Source organism: Sus scrofa, chromosome 10, assembly GCF_000003025.6.
Source record: "Sus scrofa isolate TJ Tabasco breed Duroc chromosome 10, Sscrofa11.1, whole genome shotgun sequence".
NCBI lineage: Eukaryota > Metazoa > Chordata > Mammalia > Artiodactyla > Suidae > Sus > Sus scrofa.
Genome location: NC_010452.4, coordinates 50,317,615 through 50,332,945, shown reverse-complemented (window position 1 = coordinate 50,332,945; position 15,331 = coordinate 50,317,615). Strand labels below are relative to the sequence as shown.

General features: G+C 37.6%; 1 protein-coding gene across 5 annotated transcripts in view; it reads right to left on the bottom strand.

The window, feature by feature from the left end:
* The window catches only part of ENKUR (enkurin, TRPC channel interacting protein), a 53,815-nt gene that overhangs the window by 31,366 nt on the left and 7,118 nt on the right, over positions 1–15,331 (bottom strand). For all 5 annotated transcript variants that reach the window (XR_002336356.1, XM_021064914.1, XM_021064915.1 and 2 more), the window contains exons 2-4: positions 11,484–11,629; positions 7,387–7,610; positions 3,235–3,381 (exon numbers count right to left, since the gene is read on the bottom strand). Coding sequence is in view for 4 of the 5 variants with exons in the window: in XM_021064913.1 (XP_020920572.1) it covers positions 3,235–3,381; positions 7,387–7,610; positions 11,484–11,629 (517 nt within the window). In the remaining variant the exon portion in view is untranslated. The remainder of the gene's footprint in view (positions 1–3,234; positions 3,382–7,386; positions 7,611–11,483; positions 11,630–15,331) is intronic.

Below are 15,331 nucleotides of genomic sequence, written 5' to 3'. Positions count from 1 at the left end.
GCAGAGAAGAAATCTATGTATTTACACTTTGAAATACCAAAGGTTTTCACAGCTCGTTGGGTGACATTTCCTTATTACTTGTGGTCACAGCAGCTACATGTTTCTCTGTACTTCTTTTTAAAGAATAGTTTATCTTCCAGTATGTACAATAACATTTGGATCAAAGTCAACTGCTAGGGATGGGAACTAAATGTGATTAATACTTCATATTATCTTGAAATAGCCTCTCTCCTATTTTTTAGATTTTTTTTTTCTGGTTATTTCATCTAAAAAAATCTTTTATCTACCATAGCAATAGTGATTTTCCCTTATTTTTATTTCTTATTTTTTCTCTTTTCTAGTTTAGTACTGAAATAGTATTGTTAATTTTGGAAAAATTTCACATAGGGAGAAGCAGTCATAAAACAAATAAGAAATGTATTCTGTTTCATGTTCCTTCTGTGGCCACCCCATCCCAGCCATTCTCCACCTTTTTGTCCTGCTCTGTGACTAGTGGTGGCGCGGGGGGGCGGGGGGGGGTTGTTGACTCCTGTGTGGGCTGCTCCTCCTCCAGCACTCTGGCCCTCTAGCCTCTGCCCAGTTCGGTCAAGGAAGGCAGTGATGGGCAAAGAGAGAGCTTGGGGCATTTATTCCCTCTCCTTTGACATTATCTGGACATGACTGGCCCTTCAACCTGTGAGCACAACACTTGCCAGAGACCCCTCTTCTAGGCTCCAGCTCTCACTGGCTCTGGTAATGCTGCTCTTTGCCTGTCTCTTCCAACCTAGGGAGGTGATGAGTCCCACAGTCCCTAGTCCTGGGCCCCTCAGTGTTCTTGGTTGGTTCCCTTAGCCAAGCTTCACTTCTGTAAATAGTTTCTTAGTAAACTCTCTTCAGAACCCCAGCCCATATGCTTTCTGGTTCCTGCTGGATCCCTGGTGGATAGAGCTTCCCTTTGTTATCTGCTATGCACGTGTGTATCATGTGGAGGGCAATCTTCAGGCTGGGAATTGGTCAATGTGAGTTCTAGTCCCTCTTCAGCTATTTGATGATTGTGTGACTGGGGGCAAATATAAACCAAATTCCAAATTCACTGACAGTAAGGACCATGCTTGTTTTGCTCACAACAGTGTGTCTCCCAGGCTGGGTATAGTGCCTGGAACATAACAGATGTTCCATAGGTGAATGGATGGATGGATGATTGAACAAATGAGCCCACTTAATACATTTGCATTTTATATCCTCGTCTATGAAATGAGAAGTTGGAATCGTAAGACCAGAGGATCCCTTCCTGGATAATGAAACAGTTATTTTTTGAAGAATGAGCAGAATGTGTCCTACTTGGGGACTTAGAACCATATGGTCACATAACTATATGCAACTCTTACCCAGGTAGGGGAACAGGGTTCAGGGCTTGTCAGGAGCAGACCTAGCAGCTTTGTTATTATGGCAGCTAGACTACCTGGCTAAGAAGGCATCCCAGGGAGGGTGAGCTCCTGTCCATCAAGGAGTATGCAAAGAAGCTCCATCCTGACCACATGAGGAAGCCCAGGGCTGCTTATCTGCAGCAGCCAAGAAGGTGCATGAGGGAAGAGCATTCTCCTTCCGGGAAAATGTTCTCCCTCTGTTTTCCTATTTTCCAGCATTATTCAGATATAAAAACCTGGCTTTCACAAAAGTATGTGTATTTTAAGAATGGTAGAATCTCAGGAGTGAGGGAGCATAAAAGAGCAGTGTTCTTCCTGCAAGTGACATGCAAGCCCACCTCCACGTCCGCCAGCCCTTTTGCCTGCCCTGCTTCCTCTCTTCTTTCCAGCACACTATTATTAAACATCCATGTTTACCCTGGGCACTGGGTTAGGCACTGGGGAGATTGCTGACAACAAATAGACATGGTCCCTGCTGTTAGGCCACTGCTGTTGTCTGGGATACCCTCTCACTCTGCAGGTTAAGACCCAGCTAAAGACCTACCTACATTCCTCAGTGGATGTTCATGCCTTGGAACCTTATAAAACGTATGATCTGTACACACACACTCTCATATTTTGCATGTGTGCATATATATAGCACCTCTCATCATTTAATTTATAACATTATCCATAACAGAAATTTTATCTTATGCCCCTTGGGTAGCATGATACTCTAAGCAGAACAGGCATTTAATAAAGGTTTATTGATGACTATGATGACATTGATTAAAATGTTAAGAATTTATAATTCATAACAGCATATGAATCTATTTTTCAATAGAAATTAATGTGGTAAAAATAGAGCTTTTTTCCTGTTTTTAAAAGGTCACTGGAAATGGCTTTGTAGAAAGTTTTCAAAATAACAAAGAATAAAGTCCTGTTTTTGCCTCTACAAGAGCACCACTACAGAAGAGTATAAGTAGGTGCTTAATAAATACTCTCTAAAGGTAGAGATGTTCTTAATGCAAGATTTTTATCTGATCAACCCTGCTCACATTCCCCCAGTATTTTAAGTGCTTCAGATAAAAGTCTTGCATTAAAAATGCCAATGTAAGTGTCTTTAAGTATTTTACTCAAAATAAAGAAAACAGGGAGTTCCCGTCATGGAGCAGTGGAAACGAATCTGACTAGGAACCATGATGTTGTGGGTTCAATTCCTGGCCTTGCTCAGTGGGCTAAGGATCCGGCGTTGCCATGAGCTGTGGTGTAGGCTCATATTAGACGCCTAGCCTGGGAACCTCCATATGCACTGGGTGCAGCTCTAAAAAGCCAAAAAAATAAAAAATAAAAAAAAATAAAAATAAAGATGAAATAAAACATATGTAAAAACTAGCATTTGGTTATTTTAAAATCTGGATATTTGGCTTATAGGAAAAGAAAAAAAAAGTTGGTCTAGGGACAGTTTCAGTTATTCTAGAGCTCCACCTAGTGAAAAATACCTATTTTATGGATATTTTTCAAAAATTCAAGGACATGGGAATGAAAATTAAAATGCTTTCCTGCTTTATTTAATGCATGCCCTTTGAAGGAGAAGGTAGCTTGCTTATAACACTATTTCAGGAAAAGTAGAAGCTCACCCAGTTGGAAACAAATTATTTGATAATCACTACATTACAACTTTTTTTCTCTCTCCAAAGAGCCAGCTTTGCTGCATGAGGTTGTCACTGCAACCAAAAGAGAGTGAACTGATTTCAAAATCAAAGTGTTGGCTTAATCATCATGGATAGTGGACCTTTCAGAGCTGTCCTAGAGAGTTACACGTGACTGTCAATCATAGAACACTTACCTGCAGAACCGCCTCCCTTTCTTCATCAGACAGTCTTTTCATAGCTGCTTTCCTGAGGTTTTCCTGGATATAGTTATCATATTCTTCTTGGGCTTTCTTCACTTCCTCATTTCGCTTACATATATATTCAGGCGTGACACCATAATCCTTAGAAAGAGTTTTCAGAAAAAAAATATCAACATCTTGAAAGTAATCTTATATATGTGTACATATAAACTAATGATTAGGAAAAAAAGAAATTTTATCAACTTAAAACCTTTGCTCAAAACACTGCAAATTGGAGTTCCCGTCGTGGCGCAGTGGTTAACGAATCCGACTAGGAACCATGAGGTTGCGGTTTTGATCCCTGCCCTTGCTCAGTGGGTTAACGATCCAGCGTTGCCGTGAGCTGTGGTGTAGGTTGCAGGTGCAGCTCGGATCCCATGTTGCTGTGGCTCTGGAGTAGGCTAGCGGCTAGCGGCTACAACTCCGATTCGACCCCCAGCCTGGGAACCTCCATATGCTGTGGGAGCGGCCCAAAGAAATAGCAAAAAGACAAAAACAAACAAACAAAAAAAACCACTGCAAATTGACAAGTCAGTGATTTTTTTTTTTTCCCCCCAAATGGGAACTAGTTGATTCTGGTCATTAAAACCAATTTGCATTGTTAGTATGGTTATAGGTTTTCCCTCTTCTGAATGTTCCCAGTGCCTGTTCTTGGCTGATAACTTGGCCCTTATTTTACCCCTAAGGGTTGGCTTTTCTTTCTTTCAGGTGGGCTTCAGCTTTTATCTGGAAATATCTCAAATATCTTGAGGTCTCTTTTGCATGATTTTTTTTTTTTAAAGAAGTTAAATGTGTTCAGTGCATTGTAAAAACAAACTGTTAGAGATACTAAGCACATCTGGTTTAAGAAAAAACTGACTTGTTTTTGGAAAGGCAAAATACATTTTTAGGCTCCTGGGCTGCTTACAAGGACTTACAGTGAAGCAATCAGCTGTGATTCAAGTCTGTCTATGTGCTAATATCACCATATAAAGAAACTCCCTGTTCATTCTTCAAAAAATTATTTGAGAATGTACTTGGCGCTTTGCTACACTACTGAATAAGAAAGGGAAGGTTTCTGTCCTTATAGGATATGCACTCTATGGTGAGAGAAATTCACCAAAAATAGGCTATAAAACAAGTTCTCTCAAGTAAAAATACAGTAAGAAGAAAATAATGAGAGCTATTTTAGATAAATAAGGATGTCAGGGAAGATTTCTCTGAGGAAGCAGTCTTGAGAGACATGGTAGTCATTAGAACTGTTCACAAATACTCTGGTTCTTCTCCTTCTAGGCACTTGGTTGGGCAGTACTTCTCTGCTCCCCTCCAAGTAAGATGTAGACATGTGAACTGTATTGCCCAAAGTGAGTGGAAGGAACCTCTGTCCCTTTTGGGCAGAAGCCTTACAAACTAATGGATGACTTGCCATGTTCTTTTTCTCTCTGGCACAGTGATGGGTGATGTTTTAGGTTGCCTAGGTCTTGGAACGGGGACAGAAACAGAGCTTCCAACAACCCTCCATGGAGATGTACCACAAGCAAACATGTTGCTTTTAGTTACTGAAATCTGGGTGTTATTTGTGAACCACGGCATAACCTAATCCTGAATGATCAAGGGATAGAAATACTAGCTATGAATGTGTTCTGGAAAGTTCTAAGAGCACGGCATCTTTGTAAGTTGGTTCAATGGTAACAAGGTCAACTGATTTCAGGAAAAACTAAGGGCAACACCTCATCTGAGCCCCATACAATCACTAATGTTCATAATGTTGATTCTGCATCATCACAAAAGATTAAATTATGTTGGGTATACTCTGTTTAGGAAAAACAACTATCTCACAATTGGGTAAAAGCTGCAGGGACCTGAAATATTCCCATGTGCTGGATCATGGAGGGCTAGTGCACATTATTAATATTAATAACTGCATATGTTATAATATCCACCATTTAATGAACTTTTTACTAGGTGCCAGGTATTGTGTCAAGTGCTTAATATATTTTATATCATTTAATCCTCAGTACAATGCTGTGGTAAATCTAACAACTTGTTAAGGATCACAGAGTTTTAAGTGGCAGAGTTAGAATTTGAAATGCTGTCTTGATTGCTGTGTGACTGAGGCAAACATCCATCCTTCAGTTTGCTTACACAAACTGTTCTCATGGCACAAATGGGCATGCAATAACTTTTCTTTTTTTTGGCTGTGCCTGCAGCATGTGGAAGTTCCCGAGCCAGGGAACGAACCCAAGCCATAGCTGTAAACTAGAGCCACAGCTGTAACCAGAGCCATAGCAGTGACAATGCTGGATCCTCCACTCACTGACTGAGCCACAAGAGAACTCCCATGCAATATCTTATTTGGGACTAAAACATGAGGTTCACTCACTTTTAAAAAGTGACATTGCCATTAAAAGGACTTACTACCCCACTTAGCAATAACAGATTTTAAATTAACTGTGAGAAGTGGAAAGGAAGTTGAGTTAGTCCTTCACCAGCCCTGATTGCTTAGCTGCCGAGAGTAGGCTAGGAGTAGAGAATCTGCATGGCTTGGTAAACGAGCACAGGTAGACTAACCTAGTATTTTTCTGTCTCTGTGATGAAGACTCTCAATTTTCTGTTCAAGCCAGAAAATGTATTGAAATAGTGGACAGCTTAGGCAGAAGATAGCCAGAAAGAAGGGCACCGTGTGTGGCAGCTGGGGGCATGACCATCAAAGAAGAAGGATTTTTACATTATGGTGGAGAAATGATGGATTGGAAATGGTTTTAAAGAGACAGGAGAGTGAAATTTCTGCTTTTCCACACCCTATGGGACAAGGACTATGAGCAGCGTCCAGGGGCCATGAGAGGAGGAAGTGTCTGAAGATTGAAATCTTTGTTGGCATGTGCTGCCAACTCCTGGTCTTAGCCAACCGAGTCACAAGGGTTTCTAAGGGAATAAGAATGTTCTCTGACAAGAGCCTTGAGGTTCCTGTTTTGGCTTTGAGCAGGTATTGGGTTCATCACAGTAGCTCACTGGACTACCTCAGCATAAGCCCCTCATACGTCACTACTGCAATTTCTTTTTCTCTTCCTTCCTTTTTTGCCACAAGTTACTATTTGCATTATTATTCTTTAGGATTTTGCACTAATGTTTTACTATGTGTGTTTCAAGCACTTTTGTGCTCTACAACTATGTAAAGTAAAATAGGTTTTATGTAAAGGATTTTTGTAAGCTCTTAAAGTTCTATATTGAAACAATTAACCCAAGCATCTACAATTTTCAACAGTGAAATTATAACCTTATCTGATAAACCCCTTTTCAGATACAAATGAAGGTTCTCCCAAAGACCAGATTATTGTACAGTACTTTTAAGGACTGCTCTACTCCAAACCAAACACAAATGAATATATTCAAGTGGAAATAGTACTGGCAATTATTTACATGACAATGATAGGATGGTTGGTCCTAAAGTTGTTTTCCTCTTCATTTCTCTCATTCTGTTACCAAGATACTGTGAACTGATGACTAAACTTAGGATCTTCTGAAAGGTTATTCCTTCCAGATTTATAGTAATGACTGTGCTTCCGGGGACATTTCTACCTCACCAAAAATGAGTACCTTTCAGAGACTGTTGGTTATAATTGGTAAATATAGTAACAACCGAAATTAAGGAAAACACTTATATTCTCCTCTACTGAAGTGTATGGTGTTGCTCATTCCAAATTCTCTGTAACTTCATCACACTGGATTTGGACTAAACATAGACTTCAGAGGAATGAGAACTGCCAATCTAGAGAACTTGTCCAGTGAGGGCACTATTTTTTTTTTTAATTGAAATACAGTTGATTTAGGATATTGTATTAGTTTTAGGTGTACAACATGGTGGTTTAACATTTTTATAGATTATACTCCATTTAAAATTATTATAAAATGTTTGCTATATTCCCTGTGCTGTTCCATATATCCTTGTAGCTTATTTATTTTATCCATAGTAATTTATACCTCTGAACTCCTTCTTCCTTTCCTTCTCCCCACTGATAACCATGGTTTGTCAGGGAGAACACTATTTGCGACAGTACAGAAAATCATTATGAATACCACATTTAGATTATTTGAATCTCAGGTCATATTAATATATCACAAGGCTACCTTTTTATTGATGTACTTTGGAACTAGTCCTGAAGTTTCAAGGTCATGCTTGTCCCCAGTTCTTTTGTCAACATAAACTGGTTTAGGCTTTTTAGCCACTCCCATAATGACATTGGCTGCATTTGTATTTATAAAGTTTTTTTCACTCTGTATTCCCATGACTGGATGTTCAGTTCTCAATGGCACAGGAGGCTTTTTGGGCTCATGCCGATCAAACTTTTTTTCTGTTAAACACAACATTTCCTTGTTAATATTAAACTATAAACATGTCTGCTCAGTACTATTTATAACATTCAAATATTTTACCACTAGTATATTAGTGTTTACTAATAATACATTCAAATATTTAAGGTAAAAATCAGTAATCATAAATGCAAAAAATTAAGTGCAACATAATTAGTATAAAAAACAATATAAAAATGTAAGGGAAGAAAATAAACATCCCGAATCATATGCTAACTAAAACATTTTTATTAACTATTATAAAAATATTTTCTTATAAAGATTTCAACAACAAATGCTCAGTTTTTCCATTGAAAAAAGTTTAAAGAAACATTAAAACTCTTTTCTGAGTGCTTTTAACATTACTAATAACTGTTTCTTTGGAGGAAAGTTATTATAAAATCACCGAGTTAATAAATCAAATTTGATTTACTTAAAATCCAAGAATCTGTGGGTTTTTTCACTAAAATGATTATAAGATATAAAAATCACTTAACATACAGCTTAAGAAATAAAAGATTACCAAGACTGTTGATGTTTCCTATTCACTCCTCCCTGATGACTGCTCACTTCCTAAAATAACACACCCCAGAATTTATCATATTTACTACTATTTTTTTTTTGGTCTTTTGTCTTTTTAGGGCCATACCCATGGCATATGGAGGTTCCCAGGCTGGGGTCAAATCACATGCTCATGGATACTAGTCAGGTTCTTAACCCTCTGAGACACAGCAGAAACTTCCAACACAGCCTCTTTAAATTGACCGTTACCGACTCATTTATTTTGACACAGCCACATCAAAATGGTTTATCAAAATGCTAAAATGTAAAATAGTTACAACTTATTTCCAAGAATCAAGGGCAACAACTATCTTGACAAAACCTTTCTCAAAACCGTAGCCCCCTCACCTAGAGATTTTGGCTTTATTCCTTTCCGTACTGTTTGAACTTTGTAGTCATTTTATATACCATTTATTATGAGAAAAAAAAATACTTAATATTAAAACTCTACAAACTGGGTTAACCTCTTATAGGCAGAATTGTGTGCCCCCCAATATTCTTGTGTTGGGAGTCCTAGTACCTCAGTATGGGACTGCAGCTGGACATGTCTTTAAAGAGGGACTGAAGTCTAAATGAGGTCATTAGGGTGAGGCCTACTCTAATATGACTAATGTCCCTCTCAGAGGAGGAGACTGGACACAGACACACAAAGAAGGAAGACCATGTGAAGATACAGGGAGAATACAGCTACCTACAATCAGGGAGAGATGTCTCAAAAGAAATGAAGCCAGGAAACACCTTTATCTTGGACTTGAACTCCAGAATTGTGACAAAAATACATTTCCATTTAGGCTACCCATGTTTGTTATGTTAGCAGCCCTAGTGACCAACATACCTCTGATAATTCCATACCCCCAGAAATATTATAAAGGAGGTTTTGAATATTCATTAATTCATGCCATATATTTATGTTGAGCAATTACTATGTCCCCAGGTAATGCTCTAGGAACTGTGGATACAGCAGGTAACAAAAGAGACTGTCTCCATTCTCATGGAGTTTACATTATAGTGGGGGGTGAAAAAAGAAAATTTAATATGCAAAATATAATATATATATTTGCTTGAACTATACATAAAATTCTTCACTGCTTTTGACCTACAAAAATGGTATCTTCTTTCTATTTAACATGTTACTGAGATGTGAATATTGTCAAAAATTGAAATAAGGAGTTTTTACATGAAGCCTGAAGCAGAGACTAAGCCTTCCACAGCCCAAGTAGCTCCTTTGTATCAGATACATCCAACCAAGTAAGGATGGCTTAAAATGTTTGCCTAAAAAATCAGAGGCATCCATCTTCTAGATATTCACATGGGAAACATTTAGAAGCCAAATTTAATTATTAGCTGAAAGTGCATGCAAATGACTCCTCTAACTATAGCTTTAGAAATGCATTTCTGAATCCTCAGAAAATGAGGAAAGAAAGACTGATAACTCATTCTTAGTTGAGTAAGTAAATTATAAATCTTGGTTTATGGTTTGCATGGGATGGAGCCTAAGCCTACCCCCTTCTTTTGCTTATGTTATATGTATCTAAATGTCATCATGTCCCTCATCCCAGGAAGTAGGGGTTGGCAATGAGAGAAGGCTTAGAAAATGGGGTGAGGCTGTCTCTTCACAAATTATTTGGTGGCAGTGATACTAAATATGAAAACTGAATGACGTGGCTTTTTTAAAGGTTATAACAACATGACAATATCAACACAGCCTTGCAGTCATGCAGATGTTCCACCAGTTGAGACATGTTCATGGACCTGTTAGTTATTTTTCAGTGTGTCTAGAAAATTACTGTGCTCAAAATGGCAAAATATTCACAGACAGATTGGCAGCAGCCTTGACATATATTACCTTTAACTTTGTCTCAGTGGACTGGGCTTTTAAAGCCCTAGAATTTCTTAATTATTCTTAAGGTGAATGAAATTTTGTTTTGCCTTATAATGTTTATAAGAGGAGAGACAGACTTCTTCCTCTTTTCCTTATTTTCCTGGTAGTCTTTTCCCTGATATATATATTCTGTATGACCACATAGAAAACTGACTACCTAATTTGCGAGGCTCAGTACAAAGTGAAAATGTGGTGCTCTTGGATAAAAAACCATTAGGAATATCAAGATGGCAAAAGCAGAGGATTAAACCAAATGTGGGGTCCTTTCAAGCGTGGGGCCCCGTGTGACTGCACTGGTAGCATGCCCAAAAAAACGGCTCTCACTCATCAAAGCTCTTCCACTGCATTTAACTCCTTCATTGCCCTGACAGTCTTAGAGATCTGACAAGAGTTAAAAACCAGTCAAGGCTAAAATGAGCCTGGTAGTTGCTTCGACCACTGACTATAACAGCTGTTAAGTTTTATCTCTTGGAGGAAAGACTAGACAGGGTTTAGATCCTGACCAATCTTGCCCACTGGGATTTAGGATGCTTCTTATAATTGTTGTTTGCTATTGAAGTGAAATGGCTAGGGATGAAGATGGTGAGGCATGTGGTGCTGGAGATGGGGCTTTACTGAATAGTCGAAGATGAAGTTCAGATGCCTGACCATCAAAAGGAAAGTCTACTTGGGAGGCAACTTAGCATTGCCCACTCTCTTTTTCTACTACATTCTCTCTTTTTGTAGAGCTTTTTTTAAAATGTATTTTTAATTGACATATAGTTGATGTACAATATTATCTGTGCCACAGGTGTACAATATACACAATTTTAAAGATTCTACTCCATTTATAGTTATTATAAAATACTGACAGCTGTATTCCCTGTGTTGTACAATGTATCTTTGTATATTATTTTATACCTCATGGTTGGTACCCCTTAATCCACTACCCCTGTATTGTCCCCCTCTTCTTCCCACTGGTAACCACTAGTTTGTTCTTTATATCTGTGAGTCTGCTTCTTTTCTATTATATTCACAAATTTACTGCATTTTTTAGTTCCACATATAAGTAATAACATATAGTATTTGTCTTTCTGTGACTTATTTCACTTAGCAAATACTGTCCAGGTCCATGTTGTTGCAATGGCAATATTTATTCTTTTTATGGCTGAGTAATATTCCACTGTACATACATGCTACATGCTCTTTATCCATTCCTCTGTTGATGGGCACTTAGGTTGCTGCCTTATCTTGGAAACTTTAAATAATGCTGCTATAAATATTAGGGTGCATTTATCATATTCTTGACTTCTATTTTCTCCTAGGCTCTCAAATTCTGTTTAATACAAGGTAGAGTTGCTATCACTGTAAACATTCAATATTCTCAGACAAAATAATTTTAGTTAAATTACTTATTAACACTTTTAATATTAAAAAGAATGATAAAACCTACTGGGTGGTAGAGTTTTTTCCTTAGAGTGTTTCTTCAAGAAATCCTTTGGAGAAGGTACTTCAAGTTTTGCTGGTCCCATGGTTTTCATTGCAGTTTTAAATTTCTGCATGTCATCTTTTACAGTTGCCTTAAAAATTGATATGTACCTAAAAATAAAAAGTTATAGAATTTATATTTGTAAAAAAATTATTTAAAGCTTAAAAAAGAATATACTATTCTAATTTTTATATGTGTATATTCATTTGGAGATAGCCATAAACTAGTTTTCTGTATTACCTGAGCCCTGTCCATCAGGCTGAGGCAAGATAGTTGGAAGTTTTACCCTAAGAAAAGGTGCCAGGGTAAATATTGTCACAGTAGCTCCTTATTATACTTTGAACACCTTAGTTTCTATAGTGAGGTCACCTTTTCCATTGCTGACATTAGTAATTTGTGTCCTCTCTCTTTCTGCTAAGTATAACTTTTTAAATTTAATTGATCTTCCTAAAGAACTTTTCATTGATTTTCTCTATTGTTCACATGTTTTCCTTTCAATGATTTCTGTACTGATACTTACTATTTCTCCTAGTTTGGAGCTTAATTTGCTTTTCTTTCTTTTTTAGTTTCTCAAGGTTGTAAGCTTAGGTATTTGACTTGAGACCTTTATATTTATCTAATAGAAGCTATAAAATTTTCTCTAGGAATTGCTTTATAGCTGTATTCACAAATTTTGATATGCAATGCTTTCATTTTCATTCAGCTCAAAGTAACTTAATTCCCTTCTGATACCTTCTTTGGCTTAGGAGTTTAAGATGCGTTTTGCTTGGTCTCCAAATATTGAGGGATTTTCCAGATACCTCTCTGATTTTTAATTCATGTCTATTGTGGTTAAAGAATATATTTATACAATTTTGATCCTTTAAAATTTCCTCACGCTTGTTTTATGACACATGGTCTATCTTGGTAAATGTTTTGTAGACACTGTAAAAGAAAGTATACCCTGCTGCTGTTGGCTGACAGTTGGTAATATTTCCAAGTGTTCTAATAATCATTGAAAGAGAGATGCTGAAATCTCTGACTATAATTGTGGACTTGTCTATGTCTTCATTTAGTTTTATCAGCTTTTGCTTCATATATTTTGAATCTCTATCAGTAGGTGCATAGCATTATACCTTCTTGAAAAACTGATCCCTTCATCATTAAAAATATTATTTATCCCTTTTAAAATTCCGTACTCTAAAATCTACTCTGTCTGATATTAACTACTCCATCATTCCTTTGATTTATGGTAATGTAGAATTTTTCCCTTTGCTAACTTTTTGTTTATTTGTGCCTTTATTTTTAAAGGAAGTTTTCTTGTGGAAAGCATAGAATTTTAATCCTTTCTAACAATTTATCTGGTGTGTTTAGACCATTCACAATTTAATGTGATTTTTAAAAAATGTTTAAATTTTCCATCTTGCTATTTGTTTCCTACACATACCACTGGTAACCACTAGTTTGTTTTCTATATCTGTGAATCTGCTTTTTTTGTTTTCTTAACTACTTTGTTGTATTTTTTAAGACTCCACATAAAAGTGATGTCATAGTATTTGTCCTTCTGTCTGACTTATTATACTTAGCATAATGTCCTCCAATTCCATCCCTGTTGCCACAGGTAGCAAAACTTCATTAGTTTTTATGGCTCAGTAGTATTCCACTGTGTATATATACCACATTTTCTTTACTCATTCATCTGTTGCTGGGCACTTAGCTAGCTTCCATTACACTTCATTTTTTTTCTTTTTTTGGCTGCCCTGCAACATATGGCATTCCCACACCACCCAAGCTACAGTTGTGACCTACAACCAGCTGCAGCAATTCTGGATCCTTTAACCCACTGTACCAAGCCAGGGATAAAACCCAAGTCCTAGCACTGCAGAGACACTGCTGATCCTGATGCACAAAAGCAGGAACGCCTACACTTTCTTTTCTAGTGCATTTTATTCTATTTTCTGGATGGTGTGTTTTAATAAAGATTTAGGGGGTGACTTTATTAGACAACTGGTACTACTTTCTATCAGATGTGGGCTTTACATAATTACTCTAAAACTAAAGTTGTCATTTTCAATACCATACTTGCATTTATTTTCAGGCCAACAGTCATCACAGAGTAAGTCATAGTAAGTCTTTAGATATGTATTTCTAAAGCAGTTTATCTTTAAAAACCCACAGAGAAACATGTACCAAAAGTTGGTACAGTTAGATAATACCTGATCGAGATTTTTTTCATCCTAATGGGTTAGATGGACATCTGATTAACCAACTACTGTTTTTTGTTTTGTATTAAGTTTCAGGTGCATATTATTGCAGTGCTTCTCTATTTTGTAGAATTTCAGGATCTAGACTGCATTAGAATGTTATTTATTATCATTTCCAAATTATTTCTTGAAGAGAATTTTGACATGTATAGTGATGCCCCTTAAACCCAGCTAAAGGCACTAAAGTGAGTCTTCAGTTTAGCCTCCTGACTGTAACAAGTAGTTCAATTTTCAGAAATGGATGCCAGTTCTTTATTTTTTTATTTAAATTTTTAAAAAAAGTTTATTTATTTTTTGTCTTTTTGCCTTTTCTTGGGCCGTTCCCGCGGCATATGGGAGGTTCCTAGGCTAGGGGTCTAATCGGAGCTGTAGCTGCCAGCCTACACCAGAACCACAGCAACGCGGGATCCGAGCCACATCTGTGACCTACACCACAGCTCATGGCAACGCCGGATCGTTAACCCACTGAGCAAGGGCAGGGACCGAACCCGCAACCTCACAGTTCCTAGTCGGATCCGTTAACCACTGCGCCACGATGGGAACTCCCATGAAATGGATGCCAGTTCTAGTCCCAGTGTGCCTGGTTGTCAAGGGCATGCTCTCCCCTTAAGTGGCAACCCAGGTATGTGTCACTGAGTGTAATTCTGATCATGGTGCTGCTCATATTTACCACAAGCTGTTGAAAGAAATGATATGGTAGATTATCAAAAGGTTATGTAGTTAATGTATTCATTTAGATCTGTGCTGGAGAAGACAGGAGTTACCAGCCCACATGTGGATACTGAGCACTAGAAATATGGCTATGTCATGTGCTGAAGCCATAGTATTTTGGATATATTAGGTTAAATAAAAATATAGCATTCAAGTGATTTTTGCGTGTATTCCTACTTTTAATTAAAAGTAGCTATTGGAAAACTTAAAATTATGTATGTGGCTCACGTTTAATTTCCACTGAACAGTGCTGACCTAGAAAAATCAATCCTGGAAATAAACAACATAGTCAGAGTTGTATAACCAGACTACGTCATATTGATGCCTCCAAAACTGTTTTCAGTAAATTATGCTCTGTCATGAGGCCATCAGTCTATAATGAGAGCAATATCAGACCTATGGAACTTGGTGTATTTACTGTAAAAGTGCTGCTGAAATATTTATTCATTATACTATACACATTGTCGCTACTCTCCACCGCCCCTGGAAAAAGTGCATTTCTGGCACACATCAAGAATACTTGTGCTTCTCTGCTACTGCTTTACTTTTGCCCTATGCAAAAAGAGACTTAGGGTGTTAAGTGTTCCTTCAAGGATCCTGGGAAGAATCTTTCCTCCCTTTAGGGTTGCCCACTTTGTAGTGAGAGCTGAGTCAAACTGGAATCAGATTTTAAGCACATATACAAGATTTTAAAACATTATTACATTTTGTTTTGTTTTGTCTTTTGGGGGCCACACCCACAGCGTATGGAAGTTCCCAGGCTATGGGGTCGAATCGAAGCTAGAGTTGCTGGCCTACACCATAGCCACAGCAACATGGGATCCAAGCCGCATCTGTGACCTACACCACAGCTCACAG